This window comes from Symphalangus syndactylus, chromosome 5 (genome assembly GCF_028878055.3).
Source record: "Symphalangus syndactylus isolate Jambi chromosome 5, NHGRI_mSymSyn1-v2.1_pri, whole genome shotgun sequence".
Lineage (NCBI taxonomy): Eukaryota > Metazoa > Chordata > Mammalia > Primates > Hylobatidae > Symphalangus > Symphalangus syndactylus.
This window is the reverse complement of record NC_072427.2, coordinates 17,313,899-17,341,776: the sequence shown is the minus strand read 5'-3', so window position 1 is coordinate 17,341,776 and position 27,878 is coordinate 17,313,899. Positions and strand designations below refer to the sequence as shown.

The window sequence follows — 27,878 nt, the reverse complement described above, 5'->3', positions numbered from 1 at the left end:
GAATACAACATATGACTTCTTTGTGGCTAATATTTCCATAATTATAATTTTATAAACACTGAAAATTAATTTAACCATAAGTGTTGCTGTAACAGTGTTGAAAAGAATGGGGGCGGAGAAAATGTATGTCTTAAGGGAGATGTAAGAGAGCTAGCACCTTCCAGAGTAGGAAGGTCAATAGGTACTATTGAAAACTGAAATTGAAAAACCAGCATAAGCAGGATAAGCATGGCATTAAGAAGTAAAGGCAAGTGTGGGGTGGTAGGGACAACTAAAGGAGTTAAGAATAGTCATCTCTCAGGGGCAGGAGTCAGGAGACAGATGAGGCATCCTGTTGGACTTTTTAAACAGAAGTTGAAAAACATGAAAAAAAAAATTCAAGAAAGGTGAAAACAAAATATGTAAAGACATTTTGCTGGCATTGTTTATTATAGTAAAAATTGGGAAATAGCAGCATCCAACAATGGAGGCAGCAGCAATATAATGCAGGGGAAAGAAAGAGCTGTCAGGTCAGACACACACAGAGTTCAAATGCAGGGTCTGCTGTGCAGTAGACTGTTGGACACTCAGTTTCTGTCTGTAAAGGGGGTCCTAATAATAAGAATCGCTGTAAGGGACAAATTGAATTATGTAACATGCCCATAGAAGGGGCTAAATAAATGTTTGTTCCCTCCCTTAACTATAGCTAATAAACAGGATAGAATTTTATGCAGACATTCACAACTTAGCATACTAATTATCTATAAAAATAGAGGAAAAGTGAAAAAAGCAGAAGACAATTATGTATCTCTGTCTGAGCACCATTGTTGTAACTATGTAAATAATCTGCTTTCAGATAGATACAGATGAAAAGGAAACAAAAATGAGAATATTTTTGTAATGCTTGTGAGGATGTGGGTGATTTTTAAGCTTCTAATTTCTTATAGCTATTTCAAATTGATATGAAGTTAAGAGGACTCTGAATATGCATTTCATCCTTCATAGTTTTGAAAGCTGTTATCTTGTTCATTCCTAATAATAAGTATAAACAGTGACCCCAGCACTGTCCTTTATGTTTGTCCTTTATATGTAAAGAGAGATGGACTTTGCTTTAGTAGGACTTTCTAGAACATGCTTATCTGCATGGTTTTGTGGCACTCTCTCATTTTGTGGACAAGATGAAGGTCTGGTGCCTAAGATGGCTTTTCTCAAGGATGGAGTTGTTGACCATCTGAGAAAATGTTTTCCTGTGCCCACATGCCATAGGGGAGGGCTGCCATTTCAACAGGGCTAACCCACAGCCATCAACAGTGGCTTCTATCAGCTTTTTGTAACTGTGTTCCTCTGACGGAAAGCTCCAGGGCAGCTGCATCATTTCCTTCCTCTTACATTTGTGCTCAAGGCGCACCCTGCTCAAGAAGCCTGGCAGCATTTCCCAGAAGTTCTTTCATCAGCCAATAGAACCTATGACCTTGTACCCTCCTTTGTGTTGCCCTTGCTGTCAGTAGGCTCTTGTTTATCCTTCCATCTTTTCTTTGTGAAATATCACTCAGAGATTTGTCCATAGGAGTAGTGAAAGAGCTTCCTCCATTTATGTCTTGACTGCTTAGTATTCCATAAAAAAAACAGTTTGTTTAACCAGTGTCCTAGATAGAGGTTTCCTTTATTTGTAATCTTTTGCTTTCACAATGTTGCATTGAATGCTTCTGTATTTTCATCAGGATGCGCACCTGTCAGTGTAGGATAAACTCCTAGAGGTGGAACTCCTGGGTCAAAGGGGATGTGCATGGAAAATTTTGTTAGCTGTTGCCCTCAAGCCTCTCCACACCAGCACTGTGAGCACATTTCCCCAAAACCTTGCCAACATCAGGAGTTCTTCTACTTTTTGATATTTGCCAATCTGGTAGGTGAAAAATGTTTTCTCACTGTGGTTTTAGTTAGTCTTTCTTTGATTAAAGAGACTGTGTATCTTTTTATATTTTAGAACTCTTTTTATTTCCTTTTCTATTCACTGCCAATTGGTAGCCTCTGACCATTTTTCTGATGGTCATTGGTCTTTTTCCTAATCATTTGAGGGAGCTCTTTATGTACTAGGGAAATTAGCCCTTTGTGATATGAATTGCAAATATTTGTTCTCAGTTTGTCATTTGTCTTTTGACTTTGCCCATAGTGGTATTTGCCATGCATAATTTTTTTTTTTTTTTTTTGAGACGGAGTCTCGCTCTGTCACCCAGGCTGGAGTGCAGTGGCGTGATCTCGGCTCACTGCAAGCTCCGCTTCCTGGGTTCACGCCATTCTCCTGCCTCAGCCTCCTGAGTAGCTGGGACTACAGGTGCCCGCTACCACGCCCGGCTAATTTTTTTTGTATTTTTAGTAGAGATGGGGTTTCACCGTGTTAGCCATGATGGTCTCGATCTCCTGACCTCATGATCCACCCGCCTCGGCTTCCCAAAGTGCTGGGATTACAGGCGTGAGCCACCGCGCCCGGCCACATAATTTTTTTTAATGTTTGCGTAATTAAATTTTTCAAATGCTTCTTTTGTGGCTTCTGGGATTTCTGGTTTCCTTAGAAAGGTCTTCTTCACTGCAAGATTATTTTTTAAAGCCTAGAATTTCTTCTAGCATATGAATGATTTCATTTTTATTTTGAAATGTTTCATCCTTCCAGAATTTATCCTGGTGTGAGGTGTGGCTCCAACATAATTTTTTTCAAGATGGCTACGCTTTGTCCAACACTATTTATTAAACAATCCATCTTTACCCCATTATTCAAATGCCACCTTTTTGACCAATTAAATTTCCTGTATGTATTTAGGCATATTTCCAGTCTTTTGTGTTCCGTTGATGATCCTGAACACATACCATCAGCAGATTGCAGCTTTGTACTGTGTTTTGCTGTGGGCAGTGGGGCGGTGCTCGTACCCCAGCACTGCTTGTTTTCATACTTTTCTTGGCTATTATAGCTGGTTCATTTTTCCAAATGAACTTTAGAATGCTTGTTTAATTCCACATATAAAAATCTTATTATTTTTATTGTGTATCTGTTAAGCTTATAGGTAATTTAGGGAAAATTGACATTTGTGATGCCAAGTTTTCCAATGCAAGTTCATTTATTCAAGTCTTTTGAGCCCAAAAGAGCGTTAGAAAGTTTTCGTATCTCCTTTTCTTGATTGTGAACTCCCTGGGAGCAAGAATGGTGTCAAGTTTTGAGTATGGCTTATTAGTAATGGTCTATATAATTACTGACAAAAGAAACATAATTTTCATTAAATATTTGTAGAACCTATTTTTTTCCTAACATCATTGCTTGCCATTTTGTGAGTTGTTTTCTGCACATCAAAGAAAGGCAAGATGTGGTACAAATACTGATGTCAAATGTCAGCATTTTAATCCTTAAAGTCATCTCTTGATTGGTGTGTTCTTTATTTATTTTTAATAAAAAATTGTATTTACTTAGAAGCATTCAGAGTGTCAACAAAATAGCTGCAACTTTTTTTTTTTTTTTTGCAATTACAGAGTGGTATTCACTTAACAGAACAACAATCATTTCGTATAAGCTATGTCAGAGACAACTGAAGATGAAAAAACTACCATCCCCATATATAACTAATTTGTGCTGTGCACTAACAAGAACCTGCTTTTAATTTCCATGACAGTTTACAACCCCCATACAGTACTAGGCAAGGTTGGTGGCTATCGAAAATACCACCAGGACGGGGATATCTAAAGACACATTTGGTAGTGTGTTAACTATACAAAAAAAAAAAAAAAAAAAGACACTGTACAGTTTAAAAACAAATCTTACACAACCTTACATTTCAGTTTTTTTCTTTAAAAGGAGTGAGTTATGTACAGGTTAAATGCTTTATAGACAAGAAAAAAACTACGCTAGAACCAACTTATTCATCATCATCATCTTCATCTTCCTCCTCCCCCTCATTCTTATCCTCTTCATCTTCCTCCTCTTCCTTCTTTTTCTTGCTTTTTTCAGCCTTGACAACTCCCTTTTTTGCTGCAGCAGGCTTTCCTTTAGCTCGATATGCAGCAATATCCTTTTCTTATTTTTCCTTCAGCTTCGCAGCCTTCTTTTCGTAAGGCTGCCTGTCACCTGCAGCAGTGTTATGTCTTTGCAACATCATTAGTGGACAGGCCAGGATGTTCTCCTTTGATATTTGGGTGATACTTGAACAGAACCGAACCGAACAGAACAGAACAGAACAGAACAGAACACGAAGGCCGAAGGCCGAAGGAGGCCTCTTGGGTGCGTTGGGATCCTTGAACTTTTTTTTTTTCTTTTGAGATGGAGTTTCACTCTTGTTGCCCAGGCTGGAGTGCAGTGGCACAATCTCAGCTCACTGCAACCTCTGCCTCCCAAATTCAAATGATTCTTTTGCCTCAGCCACCCGAGTAGCTGGGATTACAGATGCCCGCCACCATGCCCGGCTATTTTTTTTTTTTTTTTTTTTTTTTTTTAGTAGAGATGGGGTTTCACTGTCTTGGCCAGGCTGGTCTCGAACTCCTGACCTTAGGTGATCCACCCGCCTCGGACTCCCAAAGTGCTGAGATTACAGGCGTGAGCCACCACACCCAGCCTGAACGTCTTTTTCGTCTCCCCTTTAGGAGAGATACAGGTTTTCATTTCTCTTTCATAATGGGCCTTGTCTGCCTTTGCCATATCTTCAAATTTTCCTTTCTCTTTAGTAGACATGGTCTTCCACCTCTCTGAGCACTTCTTAGAAAACTCTGAGGAGCTGACTGAAGCATCTGGGTGTTTGTTCTTATGTGCCTCCCCACAAGTTTGCACAAAAAAATGCATATGATGGCATTTTCTCTCTTGGCTTCTTAGGGTCTCCTTTGCCCATGTTTAGTTATTTTTCCTCAGCAAGGCACAGAGTTTCCCAGTGCCTATCCGGCTCTCACTTGCCCCAGTGCTATCTCTATGGAGTCATTGTACTGCAGTGGCTGTGATATCGGGAGCCAGGTGCAGCCTCCTCACTCTCTCCGCTCTGTAACATTGCTCTGCAGCCAGTGCAGCTCCTAGTCGATTAGCGTGTTCTTAAAAGAGCATTCTGTGTAGATAATCCAGGGGCTTCACATTTAGGTATTTGAGTTTTCCTCCACTAGGAATAGTGGCAAATATAATGTGATTTTCCAGCTCTAATCTTCCCTCCTCCATAACCCTGGCACAGATTTTGAGGTAGCCTTGGCCTGGGAAGTAGCCAAAAGGCACTGGGTTGGACAAAGAGCAGACCATTGGCATCTATGTGCATGTCCTCAGGAGAGAGGTGACTAGGCAGATGGGGACAAGACACGGGTGTTCTGTGTTCTGAGCGTCAGCATACGTCCTGTTTGGTTAACACAGAGTGAGTCTGGGAACTTTGCACTTAGCACCTTGGCAGCCCGGGTCTGGGAATTGTGGTGCCTTCTCCTAAAGTTAGGTCACTAATCTTTGACTGGCTGTTTGCAGGACCAGTTCTCTAACGGATGACATTTGTCAAATGGAACGCTGGAGCTTCTTAATAAACTGCCTCCCTACTTAAAGCATGGTGTCAAAACCAGGTTGAAATGCAACGTGAGGAGAGAGGACTGTGCTTTGGTCTGCATAGGGAGGGGTGTGACCAGTTCCGCGTGCTGTTTGTGAACAGGAAGATAGTGGGATCAGATGCATTTAACATGTGGATACAGTTCTGAGGGGTTTTAACTGGTTTTCTTTGAACTTTAGAAAAACACATTTATTTTTCCTTAGAGCAAAAACGTACAGTTTCTTTTTACGTGGTTTTATTGTAACTCACGGGGCTGTTCTCCTAACATTCATATTTTATAGTTTGCACGATATGTACAAAGGTCACAGATGTGCCAGCCTGGCCCAGTGGCCTCCGTCCTGTATTTAGAAACCAGTTCAAGAACAGAAGAGGATTGCTCTTTTGTTTCCTCAGGTCACTTTTGGTCATTTCAGGCAGAAACAGTCTCTGCATTGGAATTTTCCTGTACAGATCCTGCAATTCAGGAATAGAGCATTTAGCAACAACAGTGAAAATGTAATGTGTGACAGCTGTGGAGAAGAATTTGCCTCCAGTGAGGGGAAAATGCTGTGTTCAAAGTGGATTTCTGATGAGCCTATTAATGGGTGTTTGGGAAGCTGAATATGTCGCTGCCATTTTGAGATGAAAGGCCCAAGGTGTTTGTTCCTGAAGCTAATGAGGAAGCCCTTTCCCAGCCTCAGCCTCACCTCCCCAGCAGGACTGGTGAGATGTGCACGCAGGGTCTACTCCACATCTGGCCCTCCTGAAAAGAAGGGCTTCCATTGGGGGCTGTGTCCTAGTGGAGAAGGGTGAAGCCCAGTGGGATGGGCTCATGAAAGACCTGCTGGTGACCTGCTGGCTTCAGGTCCACCAGGCTAGAGGTAGATAGGCCAGAAAGGAAACCAGAGGTGTCTGTGGTAGGAGCAGCAGGGGCCCTAACTTCCAGGCCTGTGAAGCAGGGACGCTCTGGCAGTTCAGGATCTGGGAAAAGAACTGACAAAATGTTCTCGTAAACCCTGGCCCTTGCCAGCTTCCTTACCTTCCCTGTGTGCACACACATGCATGCACATGCACATGCACATGTGCACACACAGGAAGGCCTGGAACTCAGTTTGCAGACTCGTGGAGCTGCCACAAAGCTTCACTCCCAGTGTTTCCCCCACCACTGATGCTTGTCCTTCTGGGTTTATTCTCACCCATGAAAGTAGGATAAAAATGTGTCCCCAAATCAGACACCTGTCACCTTTCTAGAAGCACTTCCATCCTCTCTTGCTCTCACTGTCATCGCTCTCCTGGATCTTTGGGGAGATATTCAGTATGATTTTATTAACATTCTGGCCTCATCTTAGAAATAATTAAATGTGAATATTCAAATTAATTAGCCCCCAGATGTATCTTCTGCAGAAAAAAACTCCTCTAACAAGTCAGTTATAGTTGTGAAAAACATGCAAAACGAAAGAAATGGTTTTTTGTCAAAGACATGTGAAGACCACTGTAGAGAAGCTCCAACAACTTCAGTTTTCAATTTGAAGAAACATTATTTAATATAGAACATTTTGACAGTTGATCAGACAAGAGAAAATAGGCACAAAGCTGTTATTTTAACTTCTGATTGGGGGAGTTGATGAGTCTTGAGTGTGATAAAGTAAGGAACACTTTGGACTGAATCAGAGACCTGTCCTCTAATCCTAGCTTTTTTTTTCCCCCTCATCTTTAAAATGGGGAAGACACCACTGCTCAGAATTAAGATTAAGCTAGAAGGCCAGGCAGGATGGCTCACTTCTATAATTCCAGCACTGTAGGAGGCTGAGGTAGGAGGATTACTTGAGCCCAGGAGTTCAAGACCAGCCCTGGCATCATAGCAAGACACTGTCTCTACAAAAAAGAATTAACTGGGCATGGTGGCATGTGCCTGTGGTCCCCGCTACTCAGGAGGCGGAGATGGGAGGATTGGTTGAGCATGGCAGGTTAAAGCTGCAGTGAGCCGTAGTTGTACCACTGCACTCCAGCCTGGGTGACAGAGTAAGACCTTGTCTCTAAAAATAAATAAGTAAATAAACTAGAGACATGACTCACCCAGCTCCTGATGCAGAGATTTGGTGCTCAGAAATGTCTCTCCTCTCTGAGATCTTGGTACTCCCCATCATGCACTAAGTGAAATTGGTACTTCTCAGCCTCATGATTGTCTCCCCATAGTATCATCCTATTCTATCCCTCTGACCCCATTGCCTACCACTCCTGTCTGTGACAGTAGCTGCCTGTGTATTCATCATGCATCCTGCCTTCAGATTACGAATGCCACCAGGGCGGTCACTGTGTCTGGCTCTAATCTCTGTATGCCTCACAGCACTCATATTTGTTGAATTTTATTAAATCAATATATAAGAGCCAAAAGAAAATATAGGTAGAGGCAGGCTCGGACCTGATAACATCTTTGGTTTGGCCCCAGGTGCCAGCAGCACACTCCTAGTTGGGCATCCTCAGTCCATGTTGTCACTCTCAAAACAAATCTGTTTGTCAGAATAAAGGTCACCTTTCTTTCTCAGTGGACAAATATTTTTTTCTGAGATGAAAAATTTGCTTTTCTTCCCTTGAGTGTGTGCACTCAAGTAAGCAGAGTGGAGGGCCTGTGAAGATGGGCATTCTCTCTGGAAACTGAGGAAACATCCCAAGCCTATGTCTCCTAACAGTCTTGGCACCTAACTAGAATCTGACCGGAGTCTCGGCACGCAGCCAGCAGAGGACATCACCAGCCATTTGAGTGTGCAGTTGTCTGGAGCAGCCACACAGCGGGTTTCTGTAGCCCTGATGGAGAGAGTTTTCTTCTTGGGAGGGCTTCCCCGGATGATGTAACTCCTCTGCGTTTTGCCTCAGTGGCTGAAGAATCCCTTTGGACGTGGGTTTTGCAGAGAGAGGGAAGTCTGAGGGCAGAGTGTAAAGTGACACAGCCAGTGTGTAGAGCTGAGCAGCCTGTGTTAGGAACAGTCGGAGCCTGTGGACTTGGGAGGCTTCCACTCATGTGCTATGTTAGCAGTTCTTTTCCTCAAGCTCTACTGAAAGACCTGTGGTCCTGACATTTTATGGTCACAAGCCCTAGAGAAGATAGCCATTCATTTTGCTTGATGACCTTTTAAATAAACCTCTAGAGTGAGTTCCAGGCAAATACTGGAGGTGGCTGTGGATGCCCAACAGAATCCAGCAAAAACACTTCTCTGTGCTGGAAATTCCTTCTTGTACCTGATGCCTTGGAATTTAGGCAGAGGATAAATTAATGATGAATTTCTTCTTTTTAACATTACAATATAGTTAGCTATTATCTTGATATGCTTTCTAATATATAATGGAGTTACATATGTACATTTAACTTATGCAAATTCAACTCTACAGATTAAGAGAGAGACCCCCCCCCACCCACACACACACCACCTTATTTGTGCTGACCCTTCTGCCAGCCTCTCCATTCAAAGGATCACAGCCACCGCCCCCCCGCCCCCCCGCATGTGAGGGGCTGTGATCTGGGAGCCTCACGTCACCTCTGCTGGTACCAGGGCCTGTGTGTCTCTCCTGCGAGAGAGAGCACCTTACTGTATCTTCACATTTAAAGTTGTGTTTTTCTTTTCCATTTCCTTTGTTTCACAACATGGCCTTAACCTCAAGCCACCAGTGCCATCTGTGCTTATCCGCAGCCCCAGCCATCTTCCTGGCACTGAGGGAGAACTGCTTGGGCTCCCCTTGCGCAGAGACAGTGTGTTACTAAGGGATGCTCAGGACATAACTTTATTATAGTTAATAGTTTAGTTTCACTTTTTTGTTGTTGTTGGACAGAGTCTTACTCTGTCACTCATGCTGGAGTACAGTGGCCCGATCATAACTCACTGCAGCCTCGACCTCCTGGGCTCAAGTGATCCTCTTAACTCAGCCTCCCAAATAGCTGGGACCACAGGCATGCGCCACCACACCCAGCTAATTAATTAATTAATTAATTAATTAATTTTTTTTTTTTATAGATGAAGTCTTCCTATGTCACCCAGGCTGGTCTCAAACTCCTGGCCTCAAGCAATCCTCCCACTTGGCCTCCCAAATTGCTAGGATTACAGGCATGAACCACCACACCCACCCTGATAGTTTCACCTTTTAACTTGAGAACCAAGCTGCGGGTGAGATGTGACCCCACTATAAAAACAGAATGGCCAGGCACTGTGGCTCATGCCTGTTAATCCCAGCACTTTGGAAGGCCGAGGTGGGCAGATCTCTTGAGGTCAGGAGTTCCAGACCAGCCTGGCCAACATGGTGAAATCCCATCTCTACTAAAAATACAAAAATTAGCCGGGCGTGGCGGCGTGCACCTGTAACCCCAGCTACCCAGGAGGCTGAGGTGCGAGAATCGCTTGAACCCGGGAGATGGAGGCTGCAGTGAGCAGAGATCACGCCACTGCACTCTAGCCTGGGCAACTCTGTCTCAAAAAAAAAAAAAAAAAGTTAAAGCAGGAAGAGGGAGTTACTCCTGAGTGATTCCCCTTTGTTGTGACAACTGTTGTTTAGTACTTGCCTGAGCCCCAGAACTTGGTCACTTTACCCTTTCTCCTGTTTAGTGCCAGCTTCTGGCTTAGAAGCCCACGTTCACCAGCTCCTCAATAAAAAGATTTCTATCAGGAATATCTACCAGGGTTCTCCATGTTGCTGAAAAGCCCCTAGTTCAAGATAACCTTTAAAATGGCCAGCATCAGAATATATACATGCTAATTTGATGTATTTTTAAAGGTAGAGGTTGGCTGTTGACTACTCCAGATATGTTTGGTCTCATCACATTGGTTCTAGATAACCAATATATTTAAAGGATGACTAAGAGACTCATAGGAGTCTCTGGAATGAAAGCATCTGTCTGTCCTCATCATGTCTGTTTTATCATCCAAATAAGCCCTGGACACAGTGGCCAAGGCCCCAGTAGAAGTCTCAACCCTGCTCTCGACTAGCAGTGTGAATGTGGCCAAGCCATGAACTCCCTAGCCTCAGGATCCTTGTGGTAAAATGGGGTTAACAATATCTGCCCATTTCGCAAAATTGTCATTGAAGGCAAATGAGATATTAATTTAAAAAAGGACTTCGAGGCCGGGCACGGTGGCTCACGCCTGTAATCCCAGCACTTTGGGAGGCCGAGGCGGGCGGATCACGAGGTCAGGAGATCGAGACCATCCTGGCTAATACAGTGAAACCCCTTCTCTACTAAAAATACAAAAAAATTAGCTGGGCATGATGGCGGGCGCCTGTAGTCCCAGCTACGCGGGAGGCTGAGGCAGGAGAATGGCGTGAACCCAGGAAGCGGAGCTTGCAGTGAGCCGAGATTGCGCCACTGCACTTCTGCCTGGGTGACAGAGCGAGACTCCGTCTCAAAAAAAAAAAGAAAAGAAAAAAGGACTTTGAAAAACTATGAAGTGCTGTATAGATAAATAAAATAGCAGTTTTATCTATTATGCCATGTTCAAAGAAAAAGGGTAAACAAATTCTTGATGCTAGAGCCACTGAGATTAGTACCTCAAACATCCTTGACTTCCTTTGTTAAAGAGCTTGGGGGAGCATCCTTAAGGCTTCTTAAGTTGTGAAGGGAGAGGCTCCAGGTTTCACTCCGGGTGACATAATTTATTTGCTGTAGTATGATTCCAGTGGCATTTGCCTTAGCATGTATCTCATTCTTGCAGCTAAATTAGAGCATGGTAACTATTTCCTCTCATTCCTTTTTGATCTGTGAAATCATGAGCCTTACTCTTGCCTTGTTAAGGAGGAGAAGCCAGACTACTCAGAGGACCTCCACGGAGCTCCTTGGCAAGTGGCCTGCCCAACCTTCCCCTCCACAGCCCCTGAATCACCACATTTAGGATCTTCTTCTCCACCCAATTCCTTACTTTTCAGCTCATATCATCGCATGTATTGGTCTCAAGTCTCTTGTCTTGGGTTGGGCTGGGAAGGAGGAACATGCAGGAATGGGGTACCAGTCGGATTCTAGCCTCCTGCGTTCCCATTGAATGCAGGAGGGGTTGAACCCAGTGACATTTTGAATATAAATATTTTCATCAGAGTTAGGCTAACATTAAAGAATTTTTCTTTGGGAAAATATTTTCTAAAACAAAGTCTGCTGAGCCAATTCGATTCCATGATGAGTTTTTTTTTAATACAATACAGTTAAATTTTATCTTCATTGGGGTTGTTTTCCATTTAAATTTACTACGAAGACTGCAGTCATTAATCGTTTTTTTGTCCGTGTCATATATTATGACCATAGCTTCTGCTATGGCAAGTTCTCTTGCGGCTGTTAGTTCCACCAAGTCCAGTTCTCTAAGTTAAATTTTACAGGTCTAAATGTTTTTATGAAAACTAGATTCTTCTGTCAATTTTTAGACAATCCCAGTACTCAATTATACCACATGCAGTTTTAACTATTGCCAGTTTTATTATCAGTTGATTCTTTGAATGAGCCATTGGGAGATAAACAGGAGACTGATAGTATATATTTATCAACTAATTCATTTTTTTAAAAAATTGTGGCCAGGTGCGGTGGCTCACGCCTGTAATCCCAGCACTTTGGGAGGCGAGGCAGGTGGATCACCTGAGGTCAGGAGTTCAAGACCAGCCTGACCAACATGGAGAAACCCCGTCTCTACTAAAAATACAAAATTAGCTGGGTGTAGTGGTGCATGCCTGTAATCCCAGCTACTTGGGAGGCTTAGGCAGGAGAATCGCTTGAACCCAGGAGGCGGAGGTTGCGGTGAGCCGAAATCGCGCCGAGCCGAGATTGCGCCATTGCACTCCAGCCTGGGCAATAAGAGCAAAACTCCGTCTCAAAACAAAACAAAAAAAAATGTGATTAATTTTAGACATAGAGATGAAAATAGAGTAGAAGGAAATGGTCTCAAGTCAAAAGGGGATGTTCAAGATCATTAGTCATAAAGGAAATGCACATCAAAACCACCAAGAGATGCCACTTCACACCCACTAGGATAGCTATAGTAATTTCTTTTTAATGGACAATAGCAACTGTTGGTGAGGATGTGGAGAAATTGGGACTCTTTTGTGTTCCTGGTTGGGAATATAAAATGGTACAGCTGCTGTGGGAAAAAGTTTGGAGGTTCCCCAAAAAGTTAAACATAGAATTGCCATATGACCCAGAAATTCCACTCCTGGGACACAACCCAGAGAATTGAAAACAGATGTTCAAACAAAAGCCTGTACATAAATGTTCACAGCAGTGCTATTCACAATAGCCAAAAAGTGGAAACCATCCAATGTCTTTTTTCTTTTTTTTTTTTGAGATACGGTCTCACTCTGTTGCCCAGGCTTTAGTGTAGTGGCGCAATCTCAGTTCACTGCAACCTCTGCCTCCTGGGTTCAAGCAATTCTCCTGCCTCAGCCTCCCGAGTAGCTGGAATTACAGGCATGTGGCACCATGCCCAGCTAATTTTGTATTTTTAGTAGAGATGGGGTTTCACCATGTTGACCAGGCTGGTCTCAAACTCCTGACCTCAAGTGATCTGCCTGCCTTGGCCTCCCAGAGTGCTGGGGTTACAGGCATGAGCCACTGCACCCAGCCTACCATTCAATGTCTATAACTGATGAAAAGATAAACAAAATGTGGTATATTCATACAATGAAATATTATTCAGCCATAAAAAGGAATGAATTACTGATAACATGTTGCAGCATGGATGACTCTCAAAACATTATGCTAAGTGAAAAATCCCAAGACAAAAGGTCACATGTTGATGATTCTGTTGATAAGAAATATACAGAATATGTCAACCTACAGAGACAGAAAGCAGATTAGTGTTTGCCAGGGAAGGGGGACTGCTTCATGCATACAGGCTTTCCTTTTGCAGTGATGAAATATTCTGGAACTAGATAGAGGTGATGGGTGCCCAATATTGTGAATGTATTAAATGCCACTGAATTGTAGACTTTAAAATGTTATATATATTTTACCTCAAAAAAGTCGTGGGGACAAAGTGATGAATTCAAAATGTGCTACTGTGCTTTAAGACCAGTAAAGATCATTGACCAGGAGTCTTAGAAACTCTACTTTCCTAGATGTCTCCTTGAAAAAACAACTCCAGTAGGCCGGGCACAGTGGCTCACACCTGTAACCCCAGCACTTTGGGAGGCCAAGGCAGGCAGATTACTTGAGGTCATGAGTTTGAGACCAGCCTAGCCAACATGGTAAAACCCCATCTCTACTAAAAATATGAAATTAGCCAGGCATGGTGGTAGGTGCCTGTAATCTCAGCTACTCCAGAGGCTGAGGCAGGAGAATCACTTGAACCCAGGAGGTGAAGGTTGCGATGAGCCGAGATCATGCCATTGCACTCCAGACTGGGCTACAGAGTGAGACTCCATTGCAAAAACAAAACAAAACAAACAAAAAAACACTTCAGCCCTTTTGTGTGCTCAGATTTGCTTTTAGAAAATGGATGCATGGGGAGAAGAAAACAACACTTAAGGAGATTACCTGTTTCTCCTGTTTCTTATTACATTGTGTTGCAGGTAAAGCAGATGCTCAAATAAATACATTTGAGAAGTATGTGAAATGCTAAGAGTTGGGGACAGGGACAGAAAGATGAGCCTTCAGAAGAACTAGATGGGAACATGATGATTTAATGTGGGCCATGGGGGATCAGGGCAGTAAAGAAGCCTCTTGAATCAAAGACAAGCCCAGCTCAAAACCTTTCAGGGGACGTCTGTCCCCTTCTGGCTGCCTAGCATTCATTCTTCCTTTCTAAGGGCATACAAATTTCCCCTTGGGGAAGTTGTCTCCCACTGCATGCAGGTAATAAATCAAAGTGTGTCGCCCACCCACTCTGAAACTGAAGGCATCCCTTCTAGTTGCCGTACTTCTGGGACGTTGACCTTTGAGTAGGGTGAGGGGACACTGGTACTGATGGTGTAAAAATCACATCCCTGGAACAGCCCCCTGTTTTCTTTCTTGGATCCTGCCCTCATTTCAAGCCTGGTTCTCCAGCCTCTTTTCCATTTAGTAGGCACCCCAGTGTCCTTCTGTGTACTCCTTTCTTAAGTTAGTCAGAGTTGGGTTTTGTTGCTTTAAGCAATGCATCCTATCTGATAGAAACTTCAAATGCCGAGGAGTAGCTGCTGATAGGCATTTTGTTCACTGAAAAGGACTTGCTGCAACTTGCTGAGATGTGAGGACTCAATCTCAGACAACATATCCTAAACATCTATTGTGTGCCAAGTCCTGTGCTAATTTGGTAGAGAAGTACAAGGGAGAATCAAAGGAAATAACAGTGAAGTCTGAGTTTAATCACTAGCTATAAAATAGTTTGATTTACAGCCAAGGGACTTAGGTACCATAAGGAAGAATTGGTCACCCACTGATTTAAGGCAAAGATGAGCATCAGTCAACTTTATTTTTTCAACTCTCTTTTTAAAACACCAGCTGTCCTTGCCTATGTGGGCTTCATCTGCTTAAAGACGTGAGTGTGTGTGTGTATGGGTACGTATGTATATGGGGGGTGGGAGGGAGGTCTAGACCCTTGTGGTCTTTCCCACTGAGCAATTCTGTTAGTAAGCCAGATGTTGATTATAAATAGGCTCAGAAGATAAGAACAGGCTGGCCTCCATATTTTTTTGTGGCCCAGCTTGTTTGTTAGTAACAAACATTTATTAACCTCTGGCCACAGCACAACATTGGCCACAATACCATATGGATTAGTAAAGAAGTAGAAGAGACTGTTCCTACTTTCAGGGAGTTAAGGGTAAAACATGCCCAGATGCTTCAACTCAAGAATAGCTTTAAAAAATACAGACAGAAAGACATGCAAATTAGTGTAGTAAAAAATGGAATATTCTGTAAAACATGAAGAAAGCAATGAAGTTTTACTATAGGATTTAATGGAGAGATATACCATGTTTTTGGATGGGACACATCAGTATTGTAAAGGTGTCAATTATCTCCTAGGTAATGTATATTTGGCGTGTTTCCATTCAAAAATCTAAAATTTTTATGGAACTAAACAAGCTAATCGTATAATTCATCTGGAAAATAAAATGCTGAAATCTGCCAAGAAAATTTTGAAAAGTAACAAAGGCAGCCTGCACTATCAACTATCAAAGTATCTCATAAAGCTATATTAATTAAAGCAATGTCATACTGGCATATGCATAGACAGATAGATCAATAAACTGGAATACAAAGTATAGAACCAAACCTAAATATTTAATTGAGAACTTGGTGTATATTAAAGATGTCAACTGAAAGTAGGGAAAGGATAGGCCATTTATTGTGCAAGGACAATGAGCTAGTCTGTCAGAAAAAAAAATGAATTATATCTTCCCTTCACATCATTTTATAAAAGTAAGTGGATTTAAGGTTAATACATTTTTTAAAACTATAGAAGTAATAGAAGGAAACATTGGGAATTATGTTTATAATTGGGTATTGCAATAGCTCTTTTTACAACAAAATGCAAAGCACAAAGGTTTTAACAAAACGCAACAAAATCTATTGTATATTTTAACTTTATCTTGTTATATAACCATAAAAGATACTTTTAACTATAAAATATATTTTTAACCATAAAAGATTAAAAACTAGAGCCGGGCACAGTGGCTCACGCCTGTAATCCCAGCACTTTGGAAGGCTGAGAGGCTGAGGTGGACTGATCACCTGAGGTCAGGAGTTCAAGACCAGCCTGGCCAACATGGTAAGACCCCATCTCTACTAAGAATACAAAAATCAGCCGGGCGTGATGGGTGCATGCCTGTAATCTGAGCTTCTAGGGAGGCTGAGGCAAGAGAATCGGTTGGACCCAGGAGGCAGAGGTAGCAGTGAGCTGAGATCGCTCCACTGCATTCCAGCCTCGGTGATAGAGCGAGACTCCATCTAAAAAAAAAAAAAAAAAAAAACTACATAAAATAAAGTTAAAATATACAATAGATTGGGAGAAAACATTTGTAACATATAATAGATAATGGCTTAATGTAGGGATAATAAAACAATACTTATAAATCAATAGAAAAATATAATAGAAAAATAGACAAAGGATATCAACAGACAGTTCACAGAAGAGAAATACAAATGACTAGTAAACATGAATCAGGGAAATGCAAATTCAAACAAGCAGCTTTTTTTCAGCCATAGATTGGATCAACTTAAACACAAGTTGAAACAAGATACCCATTTTTTTGCCCATCAAAGTGGCCAGAATATAAAAGATTAATAATGCCAATTATTAATGAGGGTGAGGAAGACAGGTGCCTTCATTCATTATTGGTGGGAATGTAAATGTACCCACCTTTTTTAGAAGGCAACTTGGCAGTATCTACAAAATGTAAAACGCACATGCCTCTCAGTTCCATCACAGTGCCTTCTGTATGCCCGCTCATCAGGCTTACAAGGAGGAGAGTGCAAAAGCAGCCATATCTCCCAAGGGTCAGGCCTAAATTGTCATGGCAGTCCTTCTGCCACCTTCTGTAAGCCCAGACAAGCCACAGGCCAGTCCAGATCACAAAGAGGGAATCTAGCTCCTGGCAGAAGAATGGAATAAGTGGAATTATTGGCCGCTACATTTTCAAACTACCACATAGATAGAAAAAGCATATTCCTTCATGTACCATTTTAGCAGCATTTATTCAGTATTTATATGTTTATATAAATTTCAAAATATTCTATTGTTTTAGTCCATATTTCCTTCCTGACCTAAACCATGTGACTGGGCACCTATTCAGTTTTTTGTTTTTAATTTTTTTTCTTGTGGTCTGTGGATAAGTTATGTAAACAAACAACTACACATTGAACCCCACCATAGTAAATGCAGTCTAAAAATTCAATTTGGTAAACCCTGGTGTTGTATTATTATGAAGTTAATTAAAAACAGTGTTTTATCGGTAGGTATTGTCATAAAATTAATCCTTGTGAGACTTCCACTGTGTATAATTGATCTTACATTGAACTGAGAAAGTCCCAAGTGATTCTGAGGCAATTGATCCCTAACACACACACACAGACACACACACACACACACACACACTGAGAACTATTGCACCCCACTCTGAGAATGGGGTTGGGTAGGCTGGAAAGAGGACAGTTGCCAAACGCCAATCATGTAATAGCTGAATTCACATTATTATGGCACATATTATTTTAAATATATTTTTGTATATTTTAAAAACATATATTTGTCCTTTTAGATTTACTAAGTGTCTCTATATTCTGTTCATTGAAGCAAATCTCCCCTAGGTGTGTAATGTACGTCCAGTGCTCTGGGGATAGAGCTAGAGGTGAATGAGCAGCAGGAGGGGTTTGCTAGAAAAGAGCATCCAAAGTAATCAAGTCACCTGAATGCTAGGACAGAGCTGTGCATGGAGAAGGGGCAACTCCCCCAGCAACCTGATTGGAAGTGTCTTGAAAGACAAGTAATAGCTGGCCCAAAGAAACGCTGGGTGTGAAAAAGCATTCCAGTCAAAGGAGACAGCTTGAGCAAATACTCCTCAGACAGAAGTAGTTCAACACCATGTGTACCTGTTCTGGCTGGAGTTGGGCCTGGTACTTTAGGTTTATTTGAGCTTAGGCAGAAAGTTAAGTGAGTACCAGGGTGTAGCTGGCCTCCTAGGCCAAGTGAGGACCCAGGCAGTGGAGGGTGGGGGCCGGGCTTGTGTGTTGAGATCATCCCTCCATTGGCGGGTGGATGATGGAGTAGGTGAGAGCAAGACTAGAGGCTTGGAGGCCGCTTGGGGGGCTGCTGCCAAGATTCTGAGGAGGTGACCTGACTCTAAACTGGGAATGTGGCATCAGGACAGTCACATGTGTCATCATTAAATGTGAAATCTGTGACTAGCCAAAAAGAAATTTTACTTCATTCTTTTGTTCTATTTTCTGAGATTATATTGTATTCTAAACATGATCAGAAGGTAGGCATATGAAATTTACTCATTCTTCTGATATTTTTAAGCTCAGCATATTTCCACTTTCAATTTATAAACAAAATTTTCTTTAAACTTTCCTCCAGGAGTGATCAAAAGCTTAATTTCTTGGATAGTCCTCTCCCTCTATGCAAAACTTACTATCTAACTTGGTAGTCTGAAATCCTTTATAAGTTCTGTGTCTAGATCTTGTGTAGTGTTTGGTTGTCCAATTGACATTTTTATAAGCTTGCTTTTTGTTACTGTCATAATCCACTCAGCTCTTATGAATGCCTTCGCCTGCCTTCCAAATGCCATGGCTTTTGCAGTGATATTTGCACCTGTGGTGTTATGCTGGCAAGTGGCTTCATGTCCTTAAGGTCTTAAAATATTCTTTCCTCTCCTCTCCTCCCCTCCCCCGAAAAGGAAGCTTGTCTGGGAACTGGTTTGCTTAAGGTGATAGCTTCACTTCTCTTAAGTTTGTGTAGATTTAATTAATTACACACACATACAAGGAGTAAATCAAAGACGGGTTTTGGGGATCATCTGGTTCTGAGAGAAATGATAGGCAGGAATTGACAAGTAGGTTAAGGTAAATGATTAATAAAACACTCACCACTGCCATATAATACAGAGGGGAATGATTGATGTCACTACCGTTTTATATTATATGACTCCAGTTTATATAGGATATAAATCCTGGACAACCATCAAGCTTGGGCCAAAAGCCATGGAAGTGAAACCAACAGCAGTTTCAGTAAATGGAGTCATCTTGTACTGTGGTTGTAAACCATAATCATTTCTTAGTTGTAACTTGGAACATCTTCTTTTCCTGGTAATTAACTATTTGCGATTTTTGCATTTCCTACCAACGCCTAGAGTCACTCTGTGTTTTTACAATGGACCGTTGTTAGCGAGGCTTCATGCCTTGCTTAGGCTAACAGGCCTTTATCCTTAATCAATCCAACATATATTTACACTGCACTGCCCTTACAGCACATTCTCTGGAGCATACAGTAGTGCCCTCACCCCACAAGGCACTTACAGGCTCTTAGAAGAATTTGCAGCCCTTCCCAGCAGTAACCGAGAGCAGCAGGTTTGGCTAGTGGAGTAACCACTGCAGCTGTGGCCTGTCTTGTTAGGAAAGAAGAAGTGAGCTTTTAGTGAGTGTAGGCGCTGTGCTATTTCATATACATCAGCTCCTTTAATAATGAGCTAACCTGTCAAGTTAGAATGTGTTCAAAATATATCACTTGCTTTCTTTTTATTCTATATTATGGAAATAACCCATGTTGAATTACTTAACAGTTACCCTAAATTGAAATCCTCTCTTTATATACATGTCCTGGTTGATTTCTAAAGCTAATCTGTTGCAGAGTGTATTAGTAAATGGGGAAAGGCGGTAAATCATGGCATGGATGTAACGTAATAAAAGCCTCATGTTTATGCTTTGTGTGCAGAATTTGCCAGGAAAAAAATAGGTTGAAAGAGTTTTGCTAAAAGATTTTTCAGAACATTGCTCAAGGAATGTAGAGAAAATTGACCTCCCTTGTCCCTTCTTTAGATACATTCCACCGTTGATCTGGGGGAAAAGTGGACACATCCAGACAGCCTTGTATGGGAAGATGGGAAGGGTGAGGTCGCCACATCCTTACGGGCACCGGAAGTTCATCACTATGTCTGATGGAGCCACTTCTACATTCGACCTCTTCGAGCCCTTGGCTGAACACTGTGTTGGAGGTGAGCTGCTTTAGATTGTGTGATTGGGCCATCACTCAGAGAAGGAGAACTAGTCAGTGGAGAGCACAGCACAGTGTGAATACTCGTGCCACTGACTCTGCCCATGGCATTGGGGGCTGTTGGGAAGCCTGCTGGGATTCATCACTTAGGAGCAGCCTGCAAAGGTTAGCTTCAGTGTGTGTTTGCCAGTCACCATGTAAAGCTCTTCAGAACTCATTGTAGAATAGTTTTGTTTTTTTTTTTTTTTTTTTTTTTTTTTTTTTTTTTTTTTTTTTTTTTGAGACGGAGTCTCGCTCTGTCACCCAGGCTGGAGTGCGGTGGCACGATCTCGGCTCACTGCAAGCTCTGCCTCCCAGGTTCCCGCCATTTTCCTGCCTCAGCCTCCCGAGTAGCTGGGACTACAGGTGCCCGCCACCACGCCTGGCTAATTTTTTTTTTGTATTTTTAGTAGAGACAGGCTTTCACCGTGTTAGCCAGGATGGTCTCGATCTCCTGACCTCATGATCCACCCGCCTCGGCCTCCCAAAGTGCTGGGATTACAGGCGTGAGCCACCGCGCCCGGCCGTAGGATAGTTTTTAATCCTCTTGTGAAATACAGAAGCTTGATTTAAGGGAATGAGGGAGTGCTTGGAGCCCAGGCGCCCCAGGACCAGGCCTCTGGGTTGATGACAGCAACAGAGGTCAGACCATTCTCAGTGCTTCGTGTATACTGTTATCTCATTTAATCCTCAAATAGCACTGTGAGGCTGGTATTTACTATCCCTACTTTACCGATGAGGAAACTGAAGCTTGGAGATGCAGTATAGGCTGGCGTTTGTTGGATAGCAGTAGATAAAAAGGCTCCCAGGTTCCCTTTGCTTAGGTTTCCCTGGACAAAAAGACATATTAAGGTCATATCTATCATGCAATGTTCTAGGACACCTATTTCTGAGAAAGAACTGAAATTTTCATTGCTGCTGGAATTTGGCATTGTTCTGTCTAGCCTATACAGATAGCATTCTTTCTACAATGCTTCATAATGAAGACTTTTGAGGAAGTGGAATTAGGTACAAGCATCCTTTTGAATGGTATTTCTACCAAAAGAGAACATGTCTTTTGCATTCTATAGTATTCAAAAGCACCTTAGTTTTTTTTTTTTTTAATAGGAACTCAGTATTTATTTATGGGTAAATTCCAGTAAACATATTAGGTATTTAAAGTGGCTAGAACTGCTGAGTAGCTGGTGACAAATATTTAATTGATATTCCCTCTGCCTGGAATGCTGGTCCCCAGACCTTCACATGGTTGCCTCCTCCTCGCCATTCAGGTCTCAGCTCAGATGTCATCTCCTCAGAGGGACTGTCTCTGACTCCCCTAACTAGTGTTTCCTTCTCAGTAAATCCATCACGCCTTCCTGCTTTAGTTCTTCATGGTAGCTTCTACTCTCTAAACCTATGTGTGTGCTTATGTATTATTTATCTGCTAGAATGTAGGAATCCCCAGAGCCCCGAATAGCTGGCTTCTAATAAACAGCCATGGAAGGGATGAATACATGAATAGGTGAGGAGTTCACACTGTGTCTATAAATCTGTAGCTGGTTTTTCCAATATTTATTTATTCACCATACCCAGTTAAATGTTTTCTTTCCCTTATTTCTAATGCTTTTTCTTCTTCTACCACTAAAGTACAAAGTTAGTTTGACCATCTGCTCTTCCTACCAGGACCAACATGGAAAGTTAAAAAGGGCAGAACAGTGATTCTTCCTTGTACTTGCTCATGTTTTTCTATCACTCCTGCCCCCAGAAATGAGTGACAAAGGTGCTTCTAGGGAAGGCAGTATTTGTACCTAAGACATACTTTAAGAAAAACAGCCCTTTTTCCCCTTTTCTGATTTTTTTTTCTGACTATGAAAGGAATAAGTACTGATTTTAGAAAATATGAATAATACATTTAAAAAATAAGAATCACGCATAATTTTGTCACCCAACATATATTGTTAATGTTTTGTTCCATTTTCTTACAGTTCTATGCATTGTTTTTCCAAAATTTGAATTATCATACATTATATTATAAAGACTTTCCCATGTCATTAAAACTCTAAAAGTCTTCAAAAACACAATTTTAATGATTGCTTAATATTCTACAATGTGGTCATATTATAAGTTAACCATTCTTCTATGGTTGGGCATTTAACTTATTTACAACTTTGTAACTATCAATAATTATATCATCCTTCATCAGAAAATTTTGGGCAGGATTTCAAGAATTGGAATTTACTAGGTCGAAGCTTATAAATTTTATAAAGAGATGGAGTCTTGCTGTGTTGCCAGGTTAGAGGTACAGTGACTATTTACAGATACAGTCATCGTGATCTACAGCCTTGAACTACTGGGCTCAAGTGATCCTCCTGCCTCAGCCTCGCAAATAGTTGGAATACAGACGTGTGCCACTACATCCAACAATTTACAAAGTTTTTAAGGTTCTTTATGCATATTGGAAAATTGCTTACTAATTCACATTTCCCTACCAGCATTAATAATTTCTAAATTTTAAAAATCTTAATTTGAAGAAAAATTATGATCAAATTTAATGACCTAAGCACCTCTTTTCTTTTAAAGAAAAGTAGGTATTCATATTTTTAAGTAGGCAATTCATATTCATGATAGAAAGTTCACAAGGTGCTAACAGTATACAGTGAAAGTATCTCTCTCTCTCTGTCCTCTACTCTCCATCCCTACCCCTGCTCAGTTATACCCACTCTCAAGGTTCTTGTGTGTGATTCCAAAGATAGTGGATGCATTTATAAATACAGATAAATATAGATATCTTTTTTTTCTCCACACAAAAGGCAACATTATTATAACCCCCTTCTGCATTTAGCATTTTTTCACTTAATTTATGGAAGAGCTTGCCACATCAGTGTATATAAAGATGTCTCATTATTTTTAAGGGCTTCATAATATTTCATCCCTTAGATATGCAACAATTTATCCAACCAGACCACTATTTCTGGGCATTTAGATTGTGTTCAGTCATATGCAAAAGAATATGTATTGCGTGATTGAATACAACCTAATACATACATATTATTTTACATATGTACAATTACATCTGTAGGATAAATAACTGAAAGTAAAATTTCTGGGTCAAAGAGGTCTGTGCAAACACCACTTTTTATTTTCTCAATCATTCATTAATAATAGAATTTCTTACAGAAATTAAGAGTAATGTTCAGGAACTTCTATAGCAATGTGTAATTTTATATTATAGCAGAGTAATTTTATATTTGTTGAATCTTATAGTAGAAAATTGAGGTTTATATACTTTTCATTTCATTTTTCTACTAATTAATTTTTATTGTCTTTTTCAAAAGTAACTGTTCATGACTTACTGGACATTTTCAAAACCAACCCTTCACTATAAATAGCTTGAGAAGCACTGATATAGACAGCTCCAGCTAGAAGGGAAAAATTCTTCCCCAGAGAACTGAGTGAAAGATGTATGTTGAATTCCCTCTCCCTGTTTTCTAGGCCAGTGAAGTGTAATTGTGTCCATTTATCATGTCACATTTCTTGGATACATCAGGATCTCTTTCTCTACCCTATAGATGATATCACCATGGTCATCTGCCCTGGAATTGCCAATCACAGCGAGAAACAATACATCCGCACTTTCGTTGACTACGCCCAGAAAAATGGCTATCGGTGTGCCGTGCTGAACCACCTGGGTGCCCTGCCCAACATTGAACTGACCTCGCCACGCATGTTCACCTATGGTAAGCATGGCGAAGTGGAGTCCTCCCTTTTTCTGCAAGTGTGCTGCTACTTCTGCTTCTGCCTTGTTTTTTGTTTTTTTAAGTTTTAAACCTATGCCCATCTGTAAGAGATGGTAGATCACACGGTTATATCAACAGCCGACTTGTACTGGGCATTGATGATGCCACGCCTCACACCAGCCTTTGAGATGGGCACTGTAACCACCCTCACAGAGGCAGAAACTGAAGCTTACAGGGGAAAGTCTTGCCCAAGGTCCCCTAGCTAGTAAGAGTCACAGCAGGGCTTGGAGCCAGGTAGATGGGGTAGCAGAGCTCATGCCCTTCAGGACTGTGCTGTTCTGATGCTCATTCCTCAGGACTCTTGTGACTGACAGGCAAGGGTGTGATGAGGCATGTGAATGTCAGTGGGAAGGGAGCCTGGCACAGTAGCAACTCACTGGATTTTAGGTTCCTGGGGAACAGGAACTAGGTCTCGTATTTCTTCAAATCCTTCTTGATTTGAATTAAAATTGTGTGTTAGCTGGGCCAGTTGTGGTGGCTCATGCCTGTAATACCTTCTCTAGTAATTAATTTTTATTGTTTTTTTTTTTTTTTTGAGACGGAGTCTTGCTCTGTCACCCAGGCTGGACTGCAGTGGCGCCATTTCAGCTCACTGCAAGCTCCGCCTCCCAGGTTCACTCCGTTTTCCTGCCTCAGCCTCCCAAGTAGCTGGGACTACAGGCACCCACCACCATGCCTGGCTAATTTTTTTGTATTTTTAGTAGAGACTGGGTTTCACCGTGTTAGCCAGGATGGTCTCAATCTCCTGACCTCGTGATCTGCCCACCTTGGCCTCCCAAAGTGCTGGGATTACAGGCATGAGCCACCATGCCCAGCCTTTTTATTGTCTTTTTCAAAAGTATCTGTTCATGACTTACTGGACATTTTCAAAACCAACCCCTCACCATAAATAGTGCACTTTGGGAGGCTGAGGTAGGTGGATCACTTGAGGCCAGAAGTTCGAGACAAGCCTGGCCATCATGGCAAAACCCTGTCTCTACTAAAAATACAAAAATTAGCTGATACACGCCTGTAATCCCAGCTATTCAGGAGGCTGAGGCACGAGGATCACTTGAACCCAGGAGACAGATGTCATGCCACTAAAATACAGCCTGGGCAACAGAGCAAGACTGTCTGAAAAAAAAAAAAAAAAATCCTGTTTTAGCTAAGGTTCTGGCTTCTGGACTGCTTGTTCTTGATTCTTATTAGCTCTCTCTTTAGATTATATATGCATACATAAACAACATATAAAATATGCATCTGTATATGCACAAATATTTGGGATGTTATAAGCAAGTAAATTGTAATATGTTTTAATGGGAAATAACCAAAAATTATGTCTATCGTCTCACCATAACTATAATTTTCTATTTCTTCAAACTACCCTTCTGTCTTTATCAATGTATACATAGTTTTTATTTATTGCAGTCATAGCATGTATATCTATGGTGATTTATTTAAATAACTTTATATTCACCAACATAAAGATGTTTAATCTTTTTAAGAGCCACATTGCTGTTACTACTCTGTTATAGTTTTTTTAACCATTTATCTTTGTAGGACATATGGGTTATTTAAAGCTTTTCAGCATTTTAAATAACAATGCTATAAATACTGTGTCTTGTACGTAGAATTATTTTCTCTTGAATGACCTTGGAGTAAATTCCCAGTAAAATTGCAGAGTCACCATTTTTTTATGCATATTTGTACATCTTGTCAGATTGACCTCCAGCAAGGTCATTCCAGTTACATTGCCACTGGTAACATGCACGGGCACTGTCTCCTATAAAGGCAGGTAAGGGAAGGTCACAGGTATGGAAGCATGAACAGGTACACCTGCTTTGTGCCAAGCAGGGTGCTGGGTGCCTTGAGTTCATTTCCTCTTCTGTATTCACACCCACAGCTGAAGATACCCATTTTACAGACTCTGTTCTGTTCAGCAGTTTGGTCAGTAGCTTGCAAATATAGGTGAATTCAGCCGAGCGCGGTAGCTCAAGCCTGTAATCCCAGCACTTTGGGAGGCCAAGGCAGACGGATCACGAGGTCAGGAGATCGAGACCATCATGGCTAACACGGTGAAACCCCATCTCTACCAAAAATACAAAAAAGTAGCTGGGCGTGGTGGCAGGCGCCTGTAGTCCCAGCTAATCAGGAGGCTGAGGCAGGAGAATGGCCTGAACCCAGGAGGTGGAGCTTGCAGTGAGCCAAGATCGGGCCACTGCACTCCAGCCTGGGCAACAGAGTGAGACTCCGTCTCAAAAAAAAAAAAAATAGGTGAATATCCGGATTTACAGATAGCACAGGCACACGGGGAATAGTGAGTATGTGGGAGACAGAAGTGGACCCAAAAGTCAGAAATAGGCCAAATCAAACACAAAGAAAACTGGAGAATAATGGTAATGTCTTGTGCTTGGATATATAGATTATCTATACAAGTAGAAGATGGAGAGGCATGGCTTGGCTGCAGGGCCAGGATGGAGATTTGGGAGCACTAGCAGTACAGTGTGCCAACAATAATATGAGACATGCCAGTGGGAACACTTAATGTGCGCCAGACACAGTGCTGATGTCACATGTAGGCACAATCTCTTTTATCTCCACAGCAACCCATGGGACTGTAAAATTCTGATGAAAAAACTGAGGCACAGAGAGGTTAAGTGATTTGGGCAAGGGCACAGAGCCAGTAAGTAGAAAAGCTAAGAGAGGAGCCTGGATCTGGCTGCCAGAATCATCCCAGAGATAGCAGAGTAACTGGGTCTGTATGGTCTAGGCCTCCCAGCTCTAGAGTGCTGTAACTGTTGGGGCTGTAGGCCAAAGAGACCAGATTGGAAGGCGTTACCACACCAGGTCAGGGGAGTCCAGCAGCCGAAGAGCAGAGAAGAATAGGTTAAGTGCAAGCGTTGCTCCCAGAGAGTACCTGGGTCCGGAGACAGGCTCTGGATCCGATGCCCCAGCACTGCCACAGATGCTGTGTGGCTCGAGCAGTTTCTTAAACGCAGTTCTAGATTCTTCAGCTGCAGTAAGGTGGAGCTACAATTAAATGTGGGTTACTGAGGACTTGGTAGGCAGTTGATTAACATATAGTAAACATTTATTGTATGTTAGGTTCATTCTTTTTGTTTTGTTTTGTTCTGGTTTTTGAGATAGAGTCTCACTCTGTCACTCAGGAGGGAGTGAAGTGGTGCAATCATGGCTCATTGCAGCCTCAACCTCCCAGACTCAAGCGAGCTTCCCACCTCATTTTTTAATTTTTTGTAGAGACAAGGCCTCACTGTGTTGTCCAGGCTTGTCTCGAACTCCTGAGCTCAAGTGATCCACCTGCTTCGCCCTCCCAAAGTGCTGGGATGACAGACGTGAGCCACCGTGCCAGCCAGGTTTATTCTTATTCAAATACTTGAAGGTATATTCATGTTGGTGAGAGATTAATTGTGCTTTTTGTGACCCAGATAAATAATATGTGTTCTGCCGGGGAGATGCGAGTATCATTAAAGAATTACAATACAGGGCCGGGCACAGTGGCTCACGCCTGTTATCCCAGCACTTTGGGAGGCTGAGGCAGGCAGATTACCTGAGGTCAGGAGTTCGAGACCAGCCTGGCCAACATGGTGAAACCCTGTGTCTACTACAAATGCAAAAATTAGCCGGGCATGGTGGCAGGCACCTGTAATCCCAGCTACTTGGGAGCCTGAGGCAGGAGAATCACTTGAATCCAGGAGGCGGAGGTTGCAGTGAACCAAGATCACACCACTGCACTTCAGCCTGGGCAAACAGAACAAGACTCCATCTCAAAAAGAAAAAAAGAATTTCAATACAGCGTGATGAGTGGACTAATACAGCGGGCCTGGTGAATGTGCTGCAGCAGCATGGAGAAACCAGCCTGGATCTATGGGCGAGGAGTCAAGTTGTGGGAGGAAGAATTCTCCCAGGAAGGGCATTTGAGC

The 27,878-nt window shown here is 41.9% G+C and overlaps 1 protein-coding gene and 1 pseudogene across 1 annotated transcript in view; one reads left to right on the top strand and one right to left on the bottom strand.

Annotated features, from left to right (window-relative positions):
* Positions 1-27,878, top strand: part of ABHD2 (abhydrolase domain containing 2, acylglycerol lipase) — a 112,895-nt gene that overhangs the window by 43,487 nt on the left and 41,530 nt on the right. The window contains exons 4-5 of the mRNA XM_055277270.2: positions 19,969-20,144; positions 23,731-23,898. Of these exons, the coding sequence (XP_055133245.1) occupies positions 19,969-20,144; positions 23,731-23,898 (344 nt within the window). The remainder of the gene's footprint in view (positions 1-19,968; positions 20,145-23,730; positions 23,899-27,878) is intronic.
* Positions 2,065-4,996, bottom strand: LOC129482096 (high mobility group protein B1-like; annotated as a pseudogene).